At 40.5% G+C, this 18489-nt stretch overlaps 2 protein-coding genes across 3 annotated transcripts; both read left to right on the top strand.

Annotated features, from left to right (window-relative positions):
• Nucleotides 1-437: 437 nt before the first annotated feature.
• Nucleotides 438-3288, top strand: trmt2b (tRNA methyltransferase 2 homolog B). Its single transcript, XM_061039861.1, has 2 exons — nt 438-1649; nt 2421-3288. Exons 1-2 carry the CDS (start codon nt 795-797, stop codon nt 3042-3044), a joined length of 1479 nt encoding a protein of 492 aa, XP_060895844.1. The 5' UTR covers nt 438-794; the 3' UTR covers nt 3045-3288.
• Nucleotides 3289-4716: 1428 nt separating this feature from the next.
• scdb (stearoyl-CoA desaturase b) lies at nt 4717-17879 on the top strand. 2 transcript variants are annotated; one of them, XM_061039859.1, is made up of 6 exons: nt 4717-4904; nt 8340-8622; nt 9442-9572; nt 11555-11760; nt 12673-12905; nt 15509-17879. In XM_061039859.1, the coding sequence occupies exons 2-6, from the start codon at nt 8379-8381 to the stop codon at nt 15706-15708; spliced, it is 1014 nt and encodes a 337-aa protein (XP_060895842.1). In that variant the 5' UTR covers nt 4717-4904; nt 8340-8378; the 3' UTR covers nt 15709-17879. The 2 variants fall into 2 exon arrangements, with proteins under 2 accessions (XP_060895842.1, XP_060895843.1); XM_061039860.1 differs by lacking the exon at nt 4717-4904 and adding an exon at nt 6052-6075.
• The last annotated feature ends 610 nt before the right edge of the window (nt 17880-18489 follow it).

The raw sequence follows: 18489 nt of genomic DNA, 5'->3' as shown, positions 1-18489 counted from the left end.
TAGCATATGATTAATGACAATAACAAAATAATGCATTAATTTAAGACCTCAATCACGTCATGATAAATGTTACTGCGTGGCCACTGCAATGAGGACTATAGCCTCTATATGGGGTGCACTCACTCTCTAATCACTGAGCTAAACCTGCATCCTACAACATCTATTAATAAAAGGCTTTTTCAAAGAAGAGAGATGCATTATACCTCCGTACATATAATTATGTGCAGAAAAAACACATCTTTTAAAGGCATATAACATAGTTTTCAGTAGTTATCAAAATGTGAGTTCTCTTCACGCAATATTGTGTTTCAAGTAAATTGTAGAAAGTCAAGATACGAATAATTGTACTCTTGGCTTTCCATAAAGAGACTGTAGTGGTCTCGTAAATAACACGTCATAAAAGTTGTAACGGAGCTTCAACATGCACTTCAATCCTCATGCAAGCACAACTGGCAGAAATTTGAATCACGGATCAGTCACTAAATAATTTCTCAGTAGGGAGCATTGTGAAACACCCCAAAACTGTTCTAACATTTCCTCATCGCACTGGACTGCAAGGATCTGAGGCATCCAAATAACTTCTGTCCATGACCTGTGGAGGGCAGCAATACGCCATGGCTGCGTCTAATCTACCGGAAATCTAAAAGACGAAGAAGAAGATTACATGCACTCATGCATGCACTTCAGTAACTATCAGAAGAAACCAGGAAACACATTTTTGATGTCATTGTTTTATATTAGAGGTAGCCTATATACTTTTGTTTAGTTTACTAAAAACTGACTGAAGGTCGAAAATGGCTTCAGCAATAACATGCTGCAGGTCAGTCGTATTTGTCAAACGCAAAACTCTTTATTTCTACAGGCAAAATAGCAAGTTTCTTTCCTCTATTGGTACTGTTCCAGCTGGCCAGAGGAACCGACCATCAAAGAAACAGTTGAGGAAACCTACCTGTCCCAAGGATCTGTCCTGGGAGGAAAGGCTGGCTGATGTTGTCACCCCTCTATGGAGACTGAGTTATGATGAGCAACTTGAAGTCAAGCAAAAGCACCAGGAAAGGATTCTGTCTCAGCTCTGCGGTTATCTTTCAGGTGACTTCACAACACAGTCCTCATCACCTGTCAGAAGTAAACTCAGCTTCCCTGTCCTGCATGTCCTCCCATCACCAGTGAGGGACGGCTACCGCAACAAGTCAACATTTTCCGTCAACAGAGGAGTGGACGGAAACCCCAAAACGGTTGGATTTTATGTGGGCACAGGCAGAGGGAGAAACATTGTCTGCGTCAATGGAGACCACCTGCTCAACATGCCGGAGAAGCACAAACTAGTCGGCAGATGCTACCAGGACTTTATCCGCCTCTCTCCCCTGGAGCCCTGCCTGCTGTTCCACACCGGGGGCCACTGGAGAGAGGTCGCAGTGAGGACCAACACAGAGGGCCACACCATGGCTATAGTGTACTTTCATCCACAGCTGCTCACCCCGGAAGAGTTAGCACACCACAAGGCTGAGCTGGTGGATTACTTCACCCGGGGGCCTGGATCAGTTTGCCAGTTGGACTCGTTGTTATTCCAGGAGAGCGAAATGACTCGCTGCACTCATGAGGAGTCTCCTTACCAGCTCCTCTACGGTCAGCCGCACATATATGAGGAGGTAATGTACATTACTATCTACACTCTCACTCTTGCTGTTAGTCTGGATTATCTTTTGTGAGTTTGGTTGATCTCTTTTCATCTCACTGTCTGTGTGTCACACTCTCTATTTATAACCAGTGTGTCTCTCCATCCTTCTCACTCTTTCTGACTCTCCTTTTATCTCCATTTCATTGCCTCTATTGCCAAGTGTTTGCTCATGGTGAATTAATCTATTGTATTAGTGGCTCTAAATAATATTCCAAAGAGTCTAGAACCACTCTATATATAGAGTTGAACAGCAAATGTAATAATTTTTTTTTTTAATTTTGATTATAGGGGACATATTGCAAACTCAACTAGGCCTGTTGTATAAAAACATGAAGAACAGTTAGACATTGAAACTGTGAGTTAAAGGCAATATAAACTCTTTGATATATGTTACTTTTCGCACTTCATATCTTCATTGCAATATTCAACAGTGATATTGCATATATTTTTCACATTGTGCATACTTAATGTAGGTTGTTTTGTGGTTTGGCATTATATAAAAATAACTGACAGCTGTGAGGCAACAGAGCTAACAACTGCACCATCGTGCAGCCTTAAATGCCTTATGCAGTTTAATAAAACAGTTTTACAGCACCTGTTGAACTTTAAATCTAAATGTACACTAAGTTATTTCCCTTTCATATTGAATATATGATTGACAGAGAAGAGGGGATAACACAAAGTCCATACATTACTATAGTATTTTTTAAGTGCTGCTCTTATGTCTTGTTGTCATTCACAGGTGCTGGGCTTCAAGTTCCGCATCTCTGCTGATGCTTTCTTCCAGGTGAACCAGGCAGCAGCTGAGGTGCTGTATCGTACAGTGAGAGACCTGTGCCTTCCGAACCACAAGAACGTTGGCGGAAGAGCTGCCGTTGGTAGTACCCTCCTGGATGTGTGCTGTGGGACAGGTGCCATCGGTATCACTATGTCTCACAGAGTGGACCGAATAATCGGCATAGAGCTCATAGAGCAGGCGGTGGAAGATGCTAGACACAATGCCGTTCTCAATAATGTACTGAACTGTGAGTTCATCCCTGGAAAGGCAGAGGTGGTGCTTCCCGGTTCTTTGTCTCAGTTGAGCTCTGTAGGTGGAGAACTTGTTGCAGCTGTGGTGAATCCTTCTCGAGCTGGCCTGCACCACAGAGTGGTCCGAGCGTTACGAAACCAGCCGGCCATCCGCAAGCTGGTCTTTGTTTCCTGTAAACCTGATGGAGAGGCTCTGAGGAACTTCAGGGAGCTCTGTTGTGCTCCTGACCCACAGAAGAAACTCACAGGAGAAGCCTTTTCTCCAACTCTGGCTGTGCCCGTGGACATGTTCCCACACACTCCTCATTGTGAACTGGTGCTACTTTTTGAGAGGTAGCAAAACGTTTTGATTCAGAAGTGAGCCTCAACTTATCAGTTACAACTCTGGCTACTTTAGAAAGCTTGAATTCTGTATGATATATGATAATGAAAAATATGTAAACACACCTGAGGTTTACCCAGAGAGTTAATTTATTTATTTAATTTGACTTCTAGGATTAATGGTTGGACTGCAAAAAATAATCCTATAAACAACTATTCAAAAATGTCCTTCTGGATTAATAAAGTTCTGTTTTATCTTATCTTTTATTGTCTTATCTTACTTTATGATAACCTGACTTTTCTTTTTTTTTACGTGTGAAAAAACAGAAAATCGATGCCCAAGTTGTTTTTTTGTCTGGCAGACTGTCTAAATTATGTGTACAATTACAAATGATAGGAACCATAAAAAAGGGACAAGTCGTTAGATCTGAACAATTTGTACCAGAAAACGTAGCTGATTATTTATTTTCTGCTGATCAGCGAAGTCTATTTGCTGAGTTTGCTAGATTTTGCTAGATTACTGGGTCCTTTGCTCTCCAGTTTATTTAGATGAAATACACCACAATAATTCGATAGGTTCATTGACTTTGTTGAACTCCCTTAATACCCCAAACATGATGCTAATAATTAACTAGAGGGCCTCTAAACTTCCCTGACCTCCCTAATATTTACAGTCTGCTTTGACAGAATGGGCTTAACTCCTTCTTATAATGTGAGAAATGTATTCATGTGATTATTTGGATATTGTCCATTCCATACCTTGTCCCTTGCAGAGGTACTACAACTCAAAAGCTTACAATTTGCGACAAGATTTTTAGCCTGGAATCAACCAATTGTAGCCGTCACCCCTGCAGTAGCAATACTCGTACAGTAGATGGCGCAATTAAAACATATATTAAACTTCTAGAAAACATCTGATTCATTCCAGTTCACTAAAGGCCATACTGAGTGAGGTAGAAAAAGTGACCAAGTTATGATCCCTGGAGGTAACTGCTGTTCATGTGCGGTCATACAGTGCAACAAGGCGGTCTTGGTCGATCACATCTTTTTTTTTTTTAGTGATGTAACGGTGTGATGTCAGGAATGAACTTTTTAAACCCCCAAAGCACAGTGTTCTTGCACTGAGCAGTCTCACATTTGACTTATTTCAACCTCTGTTCTGGAAAACTCACAAAAGTGTTTATCGACGTATTTAAATTACAGCTGTAAAGTCTTACCTTACAAACTTTTTTTTAAATTTTTTTTTTTTACTGTCTCTTTGAAGTATGCCAACATCTGAGGGAAATATTTGTTTGCATTCCACTGGGAAACTATCTGTCAAGAGTGGTGATATTTTGGCCAGAGGTGACGAACAAGTCAGACTATGCTTGTTTCAAAATAGCTGACTGAAGCTTGAAGTACAGCATCTAAAAGAGGATCATGTAATGTGAGGCTAAAGGTAATGACACAATAAAATAAGGAGTTTTCTAGATTGCCCTATCGCACTCTGACACCATCAGGACATCAGACGAGCTGATCCATGTTTGCAAATTCCATGTTTCATCAGATACAGAATTATGTTGACATCATGAGGTTGATTGGGAAGATGAGTCAACAGTCATGGTGAAATCCTATGTGTATGAAAGGGCTCGCTGTAGAAAAAAAAAAAAGAGGATGGCAAACAAAGCAAACAGCCAATGGAATATCCAGAGCATGTGGCATCAATTTCACCATCCACCAGTTGCTTTAAATTGCCCCCATAATGGGCAGCAAGGGACTTCTGTTAGGCTGAATCAATGCAACAGTGTTACCTTCTTTATTTTTAATTTCTTCATCCCGAGTGTGACTGGAACCTCTACAGATTTGGTACCCTCCTCTTTAGGAGAGCAGCACTTGGGTAAGCAGCCATTCACAGACATTTTCAAAGAGACAGCGGTTTTCATATGCAAAGTGTAAATGATATTTGCAAAGTGGTGTACATTGCTGGCAGCAGAGTTCCACTGACCTATTACTTACATTTTCTACCACTGAATACCCCAGCTGTTCACTGTAATACTGTTTTTTAAACAATTGTTTAATCATTTCTTTCCATTAAATATTATTTGCAATGATACAGCATCATTTGCAAATAACGCATTGGCGTATATTTATCTATTTGATTTGTTTTCAATATGGAATAAAATAAAATAAGATAAAAGTAATTTTAAATCTCCTTTTCAAGACAGGCAGCAGCACAATTAATTATACTTATTATAATTATATTTTAGTTTCTGACAAACAAGGAGCAGCCTTATATACAAACATACTAAAGATACATAACCATAAAATATTAAAAGACAAAATAACACATTTAAACAGCGGATATTTGTCATGACTGCCAACCACCACAAATCACGGAGAACATTGACATGATGTACTGTATCTGCTGCCATGTTATTTATGTAACAGCAAACTTAAAAGCCTTTTTCCCAAGTTCAGTCCTGACTTTCGGAGCAGCGACAAGACAAAGTCCAGGGATCTGAGATTATAGGTTCCTACTCTTCTGACTGATGTAGGTCAGAAGGTAGTAAAGAAGTAGACTAATAGACTTGAAGATAAGAAAGCCAGACAATCCAACACGTGCACACAACAAACAATGATTGGTGAGGGCTTTAAAAGTAGTGGTGAACCTTAGACCTCTGTGATACACCATGTCCAGAGAATATAAGCTTTTAAACAAGTTGTGCATGTATAAAACGTTTTTAAAAAATGTGTGTACGCAGAGAAGTGGATATTGAAGGTAGGTTTGATGTTTCGGTTTTGCTTTTTGCTTTTTTTTTAAAGATTTATTTTTAGGCTTTTTGTGCCTTTAATTTTATGAGATAGGACAGTGGATAGAGTCGGAAATCAGGGAGCGAGAGAGTGGCGTGTGGGAAAGGAGCCACAGGCTGGATTTGAACTTGGGCCGCCTGCTTGGAAGACTATTGCCTCCATACATGGGGCACGCACACTAACCACTGCGCCACCAGCGCCCCAGTTTTGGTTTTGCATTTGAAAACATTATCACTTTCATTTTGTCTGCATTTAAAGTAAGTTTTATATCGTAAAAGTTTTGTTAAAAAAATATTAAAAGCAAGTTGTATCTGTGAGAGAGCTTGGTCAGTGTTGTCAGCGTAAAAATTTACATTGAAAACATTTGGATCAATGTTATTTATGGAAAGAATGAATAGGAGTCGCCCCAGGAAAGACCCCTGTGGCACGCCTTTGGTTACTGTGAGTGAGCTGTAAGTGCACTCTGCCTGCACACACCGAGTTTTATTTGTATGGTAGTTGTTAAACCAGCCAACTGTTGTTTTGAACATTCCTGCTTTAATCAGTCTGTGTTTGAGTACTGTATAGTCCACAGTATCAAATGCCTTGTAAAGGACTATATAGAGGGCTGCACAATGCTGCTTATTATCTGCTGATGTTGTGCTGTGTCTTTTTCTAAAACCAGATTTAAAGTCAGATAAAAAAGTATTTTAAAAAATCATTTTGCTGATCTATGACTAGGGTTTCCATTGGCCAAGACAGACAGTTATGAAATGGGCCTGTTGTTATCTAAAGGGGAAGAACAAAGGTGGATTTCCAGAGGCATGATATTAGCCAGATCAGAGAAAAGTTAAAAAATATGTGTCAAAGGTGAAACAATAAAATCTGCAGCTACATTTAAAATGTAGGATTCCAGTTTATCAGGCCTTCAGATTGGGTAGTGTCCAAGAGCCTAAATCATGAAGAAAACCAAGCTGAGTTTCATATCACGCTTAACTATTATCCTGTTTTTAGGTATTTTTGTTTTCATGACTGTTGCAACTACACAGTGGTCACTGATGTGGTTTGCGAATATTTAGACAGTTGTATATTTATGAGGGGCATTTGTGAGAATTTAATCTATCAGAAAGGATCTTTTTAAAGGTTTTTAGAGTTTGGTTGTGTTGGACTACCAACAATCAGAAAAAGGTTAAGTGAGTCACAGTATAGCTAGTAAATCAGCAGAAACTGTCTGCAACCAGTTCCAACTCAACTCCTCCAGAGCTATTATTTCATTAGAGTTCAGGTCTGATAGGAGCTGCATTAAAGGGAGGGCAGCTAATCATTATCAGCTGAAGGTGTCCTGTAACAAGAAAGCTTGCTATGTACCCAAACTTGCACAGCAAGTTGGCTAGCAAATTTAGTAAAGTTCTCTACCACAGGACAGGGAGTGGCGCTCTGAATATCAGCAATGCTGTGATTCAGTCTGATGACCCTTGAGTGTGATATAGAAGTGACATATACTGTATTAATTAACTGCAATACGCAACAGCACATATAATTATTTTTGTTAAGAATTCATTTAAAACTAATAACACAACTGACTGTTGCCCAAAAATACAAACAGTGTCCTGCTCTCTTGCTGCTTTCTGTACTACATCTACATATTAGTGGCTGACACCAGTTACTTTATTTGTTACATTTATCTGTAAGTTATGTATGATGCATCCAGTGAAATATGAACCTGTTGACAGTTGCTTTGGTTGCATATAGTTCATAGTCACCACAGTTTAATGTCCCAGTGCTGTTCTAATATCAAAACTCATGAAATCATATTACTAGTAGGTACAAGTAGGCTGCTGTAAATAGCCTACTTGGCTCGGACGGCAGCTAGTTAGGACAGTGCTTATGTTCCACTACAATGTTTCAACCAAGCAAAGTTTCACAGTGTGTGTGTGTGTGGCTCCAAATTACATAATATCCAGCAATATCATGTAAATATAGTAGGCATTGCCTTTGCATTGCAGTTTGAAAATTAGCTTGGGGTTACCGCTATGAGTAGGAATGTCCCTTTCATTGTGAGAGTACAGTGTGTACGCTCGCCGGTGTTAGTCATCACCAGGTTATCGCGGATGCAGGAAGGGACGCGAGTGTCAAAAAGGCGGTTTAAAAAAAACAAAAAAAAAAAAAACATAGGCTCCTATATTTTGCTCAAATAAAGTCGTTCAGCGGTAAAGATAAGCGGTAAGATTTATGTCATTGGAACTTGGAGCTAACGCTAGCCTGCGTTGTCGTTGTGAGAACTACAAACCCAGTAGAACTACAGATGTGGCAACAGTGACATAACTCCCAGAGTGGCACGCTGCAACCACTTTACGATCTCTGCTCTGCCTACTGCATGTTCGCAGCCAGCCGCCGTACTTATCCTCTCCTGCTCTTCTTGCAGCCCTCGTACGCATTTCACTCGGATTTTCACTGAGCAACATCTCTCTTCTCCCCCCTTTTTTTTTTCTTCTTCACTCTCCTGCGTACTGTTTTTTTATTTATTTATTATTATTTACAGAACCTCTTTAGCAGCAGCAGCAGCAGCAGCAGCAGCAGCATGTCTAAAACGGAAACGGAGACTCTTCACATGGCCGGCGGTACGCACCAGCTGAACGGAGGTGCCATGGCAGAAAGATCGACGGTGGAGGATGTTTTTGACGACACCTACAGAGAGAAAGAGGGTCCGAAACCGCCGATGATGATGGTGTGGAGAAATGTTATACTGATGAGCCTCCTACATGTCGGTGCGCTTTATGGACTGATTCTGCTTCCCTACGCATCGTTTTCAACTCTAGTATGGAGTAAGTATTTATTGAAGAAGGCGTTGCTGTGACGCGTTTATTGCAGTTTCATCATCGTAAGCCATAGTTAACAAAATATGCTGATGTTGTGCCACTATTGCTAACGTAGCCTATACAAGCTGCTTGTGGAGGAGGGGGGGTCATATATCCTATAGGGGTTACCTATAGTTATATAGTGGAGTATGAGTCATACGGGGTTTTTCATTTTCATGTGTGTGTCTGCTTCCTCTAAATTCACCAGTCCTATATTTTATGTGTCAAACTTTCTAGTTATATTAAACTATTTGAGCTCATCAACAAATAAAAAGTGTGTCTTAAGTCCTATACATGTGGACTATTTCAGCATGATTTAAATTCTCACACAGTGTCAACTTTGTTGTTTCCACTCCGGCACTGCATAATTTTCCCCCCTCTCTTTGCAATGCTGAGCTGCATATTATTCCAGCGGGGAAGACAAAGCACAATCAACAATCTCATAGACATCCCATTGTGATGTCTGTGCTGCGTGACACCACAACAGAACGCTCTTTGCCAGCCAGAAGCCCCCGGTTCTCAAATCCCGGGCAGTCTTGTCTGGGCTTCACATAGAAACACATTCAGCAGTTTTAGAACAACAAAAGTGTGAGGGCAGACCTGCGCGCTCCCACCATCCCATCTCCCAACATAGATGACTTTTCTTTGTATTAAAAGGCCTGGCTGAAATGGGAAGGACACGGTGTCCCAGTGACTCTGCTCTCATGGGTGTAAAACAAATCTTAGTGCTGTGGTGACTGTTTTCCCCTAAGATAACTGTCCTGTTCACCTCTTTCTCTCCTCTAGCTGCAGTGTGCTACCTCTTCAGCGGGCTCGGTGTGACTGCAGGTGTGCACAGATTATGGAGCCACAGATCCTATAAGGCTTCATTTCCCCTGCGAGTTTTCCTTGCTCTCGCCAACTCCATGGCCTTTCAGGTAAAACTTTTCCCTCTCGTCCGTTGTCAGTTCCTTCCTTTAAAATCACCCTTCTCTCTAAAATCAGTTTGAGCAGAGTTTGCCACAAGAAGACCGATCCCACATTAATCCTCTGACAGGTTTCTCTTTATTTCACCTTCATTTACCCTGAGTTTAATGAACGTATGGTCAAGCAGGATTGTGTGTCATAAAAACTAGTTTGCAAGCAAACCCATGATCTAGTCATGAAACTCACACAAGAGATGTGGAAACTTGAAGCCTCCTACGCACTCACACTTGAAAAGGGAATTTTCAGATTTAAAAGTCATCTCGAAATTGGTGAAGGCCCCAATGTGTGTTTCATGTTTCACAGAAAATAACAGAATAGTTAAAAATAAATGAATTCATTTTATTTTAACAGGTAGTCTCTTTGAGATTGTGTAATCTCTTTTTCAAGAATACCAAGTAGGGCTGACTAATTACTCGGATTTAGATTCTGAGTTTGGCTTCCCACAATCATGAAAACAAAATAATCGAGATGAGACGATTACTGAGCCACATGCCGTGTTGCACTTGATTTGTCCATAGGTTTAGTCATTTACCACACAATGTGTTATATTTTGGCACCAAGAGACCATCACCTCTACCTCAAAAACATAATTAATTTATATTTTTTTATTTATTATTGTATATAAATATGATAAAATATTTATATTTTCACCTATTTATTTTCATGTATTTCCTGTTTTTCAAAGCAGTCAGAATGTTAAAGCGTTAACAGTATTTCACTTCGATAAATGCATGTGATGCAGATGTTGTAAAGTTATTGAGAAATCCTGTCTAATAATTATAATCCCATTGTCAATCAAAAATAATTGTGATTATGATTTTTTTTTTTTACCATAATCAAGCAGCCCTGATAACTAGCAAGTGACTCATTTGTCTTTGTTTAGTAAGATACTTCACAATCACAATCAGTGGAAGGCAAAAAAAAAAAAACTTAATCTATTATGTATTCATTGGAACTGGAAAAAAAATCATCATATTTAAATACTCTATAGTCTATATTACAGTGATTCTCAACTGGTGGGTCCTGACCCAAAAGTGGGTCAGGGAGCCGTTCCCTTTGGGGGGGAAAAAAAGTAGTCTAAATGTGCATGGAGGAGGAGGAGGATAGTACTTTATTGATCCCCAGAGGGGAAATTTGGGCGTTACACAATGCGCTTTTATTGTGAAGGGTCTTTTGCAGCGGTAGATCTGTTAATTCCCACTCCAGCACAGTAGGTGGCGGTAATGAACACTTACGGTAGTTGACAAAAGCGTTTACTAATTTATCATGGCGAAACACAAGTACGACATTGACTACATGAAATATGGATTTTTCGAATTGATCATATGATGCACTTTCTTTTTGAATTTCTGTTGAAACATTCTGCTAATTGAGTTGAAGAAGGAATATTACTCTCCAGTGCTGCCACCTGCTGGTCATTCTGATGGACAGTTAAACCATTGTTTGTTTGTTTTTAAATTGGCAGACTTTTATGTTTTATACTGTCTCAGGTCCAAACTGCACCTGTTTTTCATTCACTGAATTTGAGCGGTTGAAAATTTTCACCAATTTGGGTCGCAGCTGTTCATTTAGGGGCGGTGGTGGGTCACGGACTTGTGCAAGTTGAGAAACACTGGTCTATAATGAGGGAAAAGATCGTAAAGTTTTAGTAATTTACAAGTGAGCAATTCAATTTTGGTTAGGAAATAATACATCTAATCTAATCAGCTGCAAAGATAAGCAGAATCTTTCCACGTTATCTAACAGGGTGGATCTCAAATGGATTATAATGGATCATTTTCATCACTCTCAGCAAAAATAAAGTGGCAGTGGTTTAGTTTTTAAATATGTGTGTATAATCTCAGTAAAGTTATCCAATCCAAGTGGTATACTCTCATTGTTTACTCTTTGGGTACTTCACATAATCCTCTCTATCGCTTTTCTTTGTGTGCAGAATGATATATATGATTGGGCGAGGGACCACCGTGTCCACCACAAGCACTCAGAGACGGACGCGGACCCTCACAATGCCACGCGGGGGTTCTTCTTCGCCCACATCGGTTGGCTGCTGGTTCGTAAACATCCCGACGTCATTGAAAAGGGCAAAAAACTGGAACTGACGGACCTCAAGGCAGACAAAGTGGTCATGTTTCAGAGACGGTAAGAAAAGAGTTTGTTTCATGGTTTTAAGCTGTTCTTCTTCTTAGATATGTCTGTCTGGTAAAAAGATTTAAAGTCAACAGCCCACATTTAATCAGCCGCTGTCACTGCATGAATATATACTGAGACTTAACGGCTTTACAGTGTCTGGCTCTTCACTGGTTTTCTGCAAAATCTTGTCACCTGTGAAGCTCTTCTGGATTAGCAAAGTAACATATTTTGGGGGGGAAACGTAGTTCAATCTGTATTGTGATGGGACATTCCAATTGAACCTAGCTGCATACAAAGCAAGCATTTTTATGTTTGAAGGTATGAAACTAAAAACATAGGGAGGATTTTCCTACTTAATTTGGCACTTTGTTTGATCAGTTAGAAGAGAAAATATTATAGTCATTGTCATTTTCAAGTCAGACGTAGACCGTCAGGTGTAAAGTCTGGAGGTCACAGCAGACAGGTTTACAAGATCCACTCACCTGCAACAGGGTACCAAGTCATGAGGGGTCCACCGACTGGGCATTTGTCCATATCTCTTCTTTTTTTGGAAGCAGTCCCAGATTTTCGCTTTTGCTCCGAGGTAAAGGGGATCGGGCACACACAACGAGAAGGCCCTGTCAACTTTGTCCAGTGGTAAAAGATGAGGAAGAAGATGCAGAATAAATCATGCGAATATTTTGAGATTTGCCCCAAAAACAGTTTAAGAATACTCATTTTGTGCCTTAAGGGGTTCCTTGTCCCTGACATGTTTGCTGTTCTGGAGGAGCTTTTAGCACTAATGAGATTTAAGTGTTAAGTACGGGTAACAGAAAGCAAGCCATACAAAAAGTTATGTCAGACTAATCTTAAAGAGCCATTTAGCATATCAGTTTCCTTCATGGATCTGAGACAATGATACAATGTGTTCTTCCGTCTCAGGCACTACAAGCTCTCTGTGGTGATCCTTTGCTTCCTCGTGCCCACGTTGGTGCCCTGGTACTTCTGGGGGGAGTCCTTGGCTGTGGCATACTTTGTCCCTGGACTTCTGAGATACGCCCTGATGCTCAACGCCACATGGCTGGTGAACAGCGCTGCACACATATGGGGCAACAGGCCGTACGACAAGACCATCAACCCCAGGGAAAACCCACTGGTTGCTTTCACTGCCATAGGTAAGGAAACCGCATGTTTATTATTTACCATTTTATAACAGATTGATTGGACAGGAGGTATTCCAATGGGTGCTGATGTAGAGTATAAAAGTAAAGAGAATTGTATATGTATAAATCTGTTCCAGGTGACACATGACCCCTGTTTCCACTAAGCGGTCCGGTTTGGTTTGGTATGGTTTGGTGTGTGGTAAACCCTGATCTTGCTTGGGTTTCGGGGGCCAACTGTACCCTTACTTTGTCAGCGGATAGTAGCCGGATAGCGAAAGTCGCATCAGCTATGTAATATTGTGGCACAACAGTGTAGCCCGCTTATGAATTAAAGGAAGAAGAAGAAGAACGCAACACGGTAAACAAAGGGCAGCGATGGAGGATGTCAAGCAGAGGTCTGCACCTCCGAGGTCGTCCATGCTTCACGATGACTTTAGTCGCAAAAAAAGGAAAAACAACGGTATTTAAACATGGCGTGTTTTGTGTTTGTCCGTTGTTACTGCTGTCCCACGGGAAGCGACGATTCTTTCGACCAATCAACAGACTGCAGTGTGGCCTTTAGGGTCATACGCTTGGAACCCAAGCAGAAGGGTGGCAAAAAACAGGAAGGTATGGATTTGTTATTTTGGTACCATACCCAACTTTTGTCAGTGGAAACACCATTTCTTGGTACTGTAACTTAACCAAACTGAACTGGACCGCTAGGTGGAAACGGGGCTTTGATTGATGGATGGAGTTTGTATAAAGCTTGAACTGAATATCCGCATGGCCGATATAAACATATCAAGCAATGCATTAAATACAATAAAACAGACTGATACCGATGTGCTCAGTAAAAATCAACATCATTAATACAGATGAAAGATTTGTGTGGGATTCAGTGTCTTTGAAGGCCTCAGGGATCTGGTGTCAATGTTATATTATTTGTTGAAAGCTTGTCTTGTTAGGCAGTCACAGTGATGGCTCTCGTTAACCTGGTTCAGTCTAGCTTCTGTATTGAGAAAGTGTGCTAATCAAGAGGCTAATGCAGTTAGTTTGTCTTTGCTTGGCCAGTGTTAGCTTTTGAAAATGTTCTTGTTCTCAGCTTTATCTGAGACTAGTCATTTTAGAGTGTTGGATGTTATTTTCAGTATCATCACTACCCATGAGTCAAGACTCTATTTGCGGTGGCTGACACTGTGGGGGTTTGATGCAAACAGCACTGAGCTTTGTTGTCTGCAAAGCGGCACTAAGTTTACAGGCTAACGTACGATTGCGCAATAATGGGTGACATCATTTGATGTCGACACGCAGTATTACAAGAAGCAACATTGTCCTACCTATTCAGAAAGATTGTCTTTTTTTTTTTGTCGTTCTGCAACTATTCAATTCTGTCTGGCAACTGTGCGAGCAAATCGCGAGAAATAGATGCCCTGTTTTCACCTCGTAACTCTCCCCTATTGTGTCAACTTCGTCAGTAAAACCAGTTTTTCAAAGTTACTTGCGTGTCTCTAAACACCCAGAATATTTTAGATTACCACATTTAGTGCGTTTTGATGACTTTTCACTTATCCTCACAATTGACAGTTTCTGGAAAGTAAGAAATACTTACCGACCCAAAGAGTGTATTTGATTGTTTACTTCTGAGCAGGAGTGAAAGTACTTTTAAATTCTTGCTGGTACAGTGCGCAGTTGCATGCCGTTAAAATGACTTACAGAGCAATCCGTTTATGGGCACCTCACACACAGCTTGTCTCAGCTGCTGTGTGTGCTGTTGAAATTAAACAGAATATCATGAAACATTACAATTCATCCCGCTACACATTTTACTGAGGAGATTATGCAACTAACGTCTGCCTGCCAAAACCCCCCCCCCCCAGCACAGGATAACAGCTAGCTGCAGCACGCTGGTGGAAGCTCGTGCTCACGTTAACTAGCAGTAATGAAAGGCAGATGGGCTCCATCCAGCTCAAATCAAAACAGAGCATGGACTATTCAACGACTAAGAAAGAATTACGAAGGAGTTAAACTTTTGTTGACCGGGACACAATGTTAGCAGATGTGTTTTTCTTGCTGAAGGTGCGACTGTGACTGGTTTTGAATGTGGGTTTTGGCAGGAAGCTGCTCGCCTCTCTTTCTAGTACTGCGTACCACCTCTGAATCTTTTAGTGGTACACAGTATCGGACTGTACTGGCCTACTTTCACCCTTTTGCTTCTGGGTGCCTGAACATTTGCATTGAAAAGTGATCACTGAAACACAAATAAAACATGTGAAATAATCTTACAAACTGTTTTTCCTGAAGCTGTGAGGACACCTCTGCTGTTACCATGAAAGCCCCAAACCATGTCATAACTATTTGGTTTCTTTGCAAACTGCTTTACAGGACAGTCTGCCTTGAGGTTTTTCAAATCCCAAAATAAGTCCCTCACATCTCCCACAATCAAATCAGATTATCAGTCACATGCTGCCCGTAGCTGCTAGTCAATCCACTGCAGCCCTGTGTTGTGTTAAAAGAGTCCTGGAGAGGAAATGTGTTGCTTTACATATCGTTTGTTCAAGTTTTGTATGTGATCCCTTTTTAAAAATTGGGAACAACACTTAAGCTTTTCTTTGTATTTATTTATTTTTTTTCAGGTGAAGGCTTCCACAACTACCATCACACGTTCCCCTTCGACTACTCCACCAGCGAGTTTGGCTGCAAGCTCAACCTCACCACCGCCTTCATAGACCTCATGTGCTTCCTGGGTTTGGCCACTGACTGCAAGAGGGTGTCCAAGGACATGATCGCTGCTCGCATAAAGCGAACAGGTGACGGCAACTACAAAAGTGGCTGAGTCGCACGAGCTTACAAACTCTGTATTCGATACAAACATGTCGAACCGAGACGGTATGTAGCAACAGGCATAGCAGCATTTCAGTAGTGCAGGATAGGGGAATAATCATGCTTTTGATTATAAGATAAACCTCGTTCTGAGACTAATATTGGCTTTGTATAAATTGTGTGAGTCTCTTAAAAATTTGAAGTGTCCTCAGCGACCATTAGCCATAGCCACCCTCTTGGCTACATGTGCAAGCACAGTCTTTTCGCCATAACACGGATACAAAGAGAATAAAATAGGTTAATTGAGATTTAAGTCCCTTCCCGCAGTAGAAAGACAACCCAACAAGTCTGTGTGAGTGGTGCGTAAAAAAAAAAAAAGCAGTGATTCCAGAATAATTGACTGTTTGTCTAATTTGTTATTGTGCTGCGTATTAAAAGTCTTTGGCACTTTGAAAGCTTTACTGAATCCTCGTGACTGTGAGGTTTCTCTACAGGCGAGATGGAAAGCCTTTTTCGCTCTAACATCTGTCAGAAGTGCTTCGTTTCAACTTGATTTTTGTCTCCGCTTGAGCAAAGGTTGTCTTTGTATTTGGTCGACCAGTCGTCTCACTGACCATTAAGCTGTTGTTAACCATCAAGGCAGCACTCCATATCATTGTCCCAATTTATCAAACCCAGGATGAACACAGTAAGATTCCATTATTATACTGCCTATGGGTTACTCTAATGCCCACTGTCTCTAACTGCCTGAGAGGCTCCTAATGAGGATAAAGTTCTCTGGTGTAATGCAGAATGTACCTCTGATTGAGTGGGGGAAGCTGCCAACGTGTTCATCATTAACCATCTGGACTGAAACACAGTGACTTACTTATCATTCTAAGTCTGAAAAGAGAGAATTATTTGTGTTTTGTTTTTTTCTGTATTTATTTGAAATACGCTCAAATATAATTTTCTTGCTCTCCCTAATTATACGAGGCCATGGAGGCATGTGCAGGAGGTGTGTTTACCTTTTGTACTGTGCAATATTATGACATGTGTCAGGACTTCTTGCCCAAATGCCTTATGAGTATTTTGCACCTGTTTGAAAGATTAAAAGTGCATGTTTTGAAAACAAATTAGGGCTCAAATTCTCTTTTTCTCCTAATCCCAGTTGTGTGGTCTCTGTATATATTTCAAATGAAATCCATATTTACGATAAGCTAAGCTGGGACCATTCAACGCATCTTTGAAAACAACACAAATGGGTTACTCTGATTTATAGCAAATACTTTGCTCCACAAGTCAGTAAAGTAAAGTGTATTTGTAGAGCACCTTTCATAGATACAGATCACAAAGTGCTTTACATGAAAACAAGTACACAATCAAACAAAATAGCTAAGAACAATATAGAGCGCAGGGCTGATGGTTAAAATCACAGCAACAATAAAACAAATGAGAACAGTGATGCCTAAAAATGCAAATGTCACTGAGATATAAAACTATAATAAATATGACAATAGAAGCAGTACCTTCAGTATGCTAGTCTGAATAAAAACATTTCCAGCTGCTCTGTGACGGTGTTACAGGAATTTAAGGACCACATAGAAAAAGGGAGAGCATTCCAAAGACTGGGAGCAACGTCTTGAAAAAGCACGGTCACCTCATGTTTTAAAGCGGGTACGGGGAACAGCCAATAGATTTGGGTCAGAAGACCTGAGATAGTAAGGGAGAAGGAGCTCAGCTGTGTAGTATGGTGTTAGACCATGTAGGACTCCAAAATTTAGCACGGGAGCGTTAATTGGATGCGAGACCTTCTGTGGAGCCGACGCAGACATGACACAACTGGCGCGGCGTGTGACCTCTTGTTATTTCCTGTTGAAAAGCCCACCTGCTGCGTTTTGGACAGTTTGCAGGCGGTTTAGGGAAGTCAGGTTGAAACAGGTAAAAAAAAAATAGCGTTCTAAAAAAAAACTAATTGAGAGGAAACAAAAGCATGAATGATCCTCTCTCCATTTGGACCTCAGTCACAACAGCTCTTAGTTCAACGACATCCAAACATGCTATGATATCTTTTACACTGAGACTGTTTACAATGTTAACTGCTAGAAGTTTAAATGCCTTAAAAAAAAAATGGCACTTTTTCATTGAATGGTTTGCCCACTGTAATGTACCGTGAAATAAAGCATATTTTCTACTTGTTTCAAAGTTTGTTTGCTGTTTTTGTTTGAATTATGTAATACTCCTCATTGGTATACCGAATAAAAAAATGTGATCAAACTTTTCCTGTTAAATTCTTACTTCAGTAATAATGAATGAAAACAAGTTATTATTAAAGAAAAAGCTGAACTATTAATACAGAAAACTGTTTCGACAATCTATGCATTATAACCATAGACTGTAAATATTAATGGATGAAGCCTGAGTGACGTCACCCATCTGTTACTGCAGGGGGCTTTGGAGTCCCATCCATGGCGGCCGCCATGCTGGAAATGCTCTCAACCTAACTTTTTTTAAGCTTCTTGACGATGTGTTGCACCGTGCCCGCCTGTCAATCAGATCAGCTAAATGCCTTTTTGACGCTCAATCAAATCAAAACGAATGAGTTATCAAAAGATTCCAACCCCCGTACAGTGTGTGCCGATCGAGACGTGAGCTAATCACGCCTATTTCGTTTTTTTGAACCAAGCTGTGAACATGTTAATTTGTGCTGTAAAAACTCTTCACTTCTTTTTTTTTTAAATGAGGTGTTTATGTGACTTCCTGTGCTTCTGCAGCCTGCCGCAAGCGGACACTGGACATACTGCAGGATTTTGCA

Source organism: Labrus mixtus, chromosome 6, assembly GCF_963584025.1.
Source record: "Labrus mixtus chromosome 6, fLabMix1.1, whole genome shotgun sequence".
In the NCBI taxonomy this organism is placed as follows: domain Eukaryota; kingdom Metazoa; phylum Chordata; class Actinopteri; order Labriformes; family Labridae; genus Labrus; species Labrus mixtus.
The sequence above is the reverse complement of the archived record's forward strand: the minus strand, read 5'-3'. Positions and strand labels throughout refer to the sequence as shown.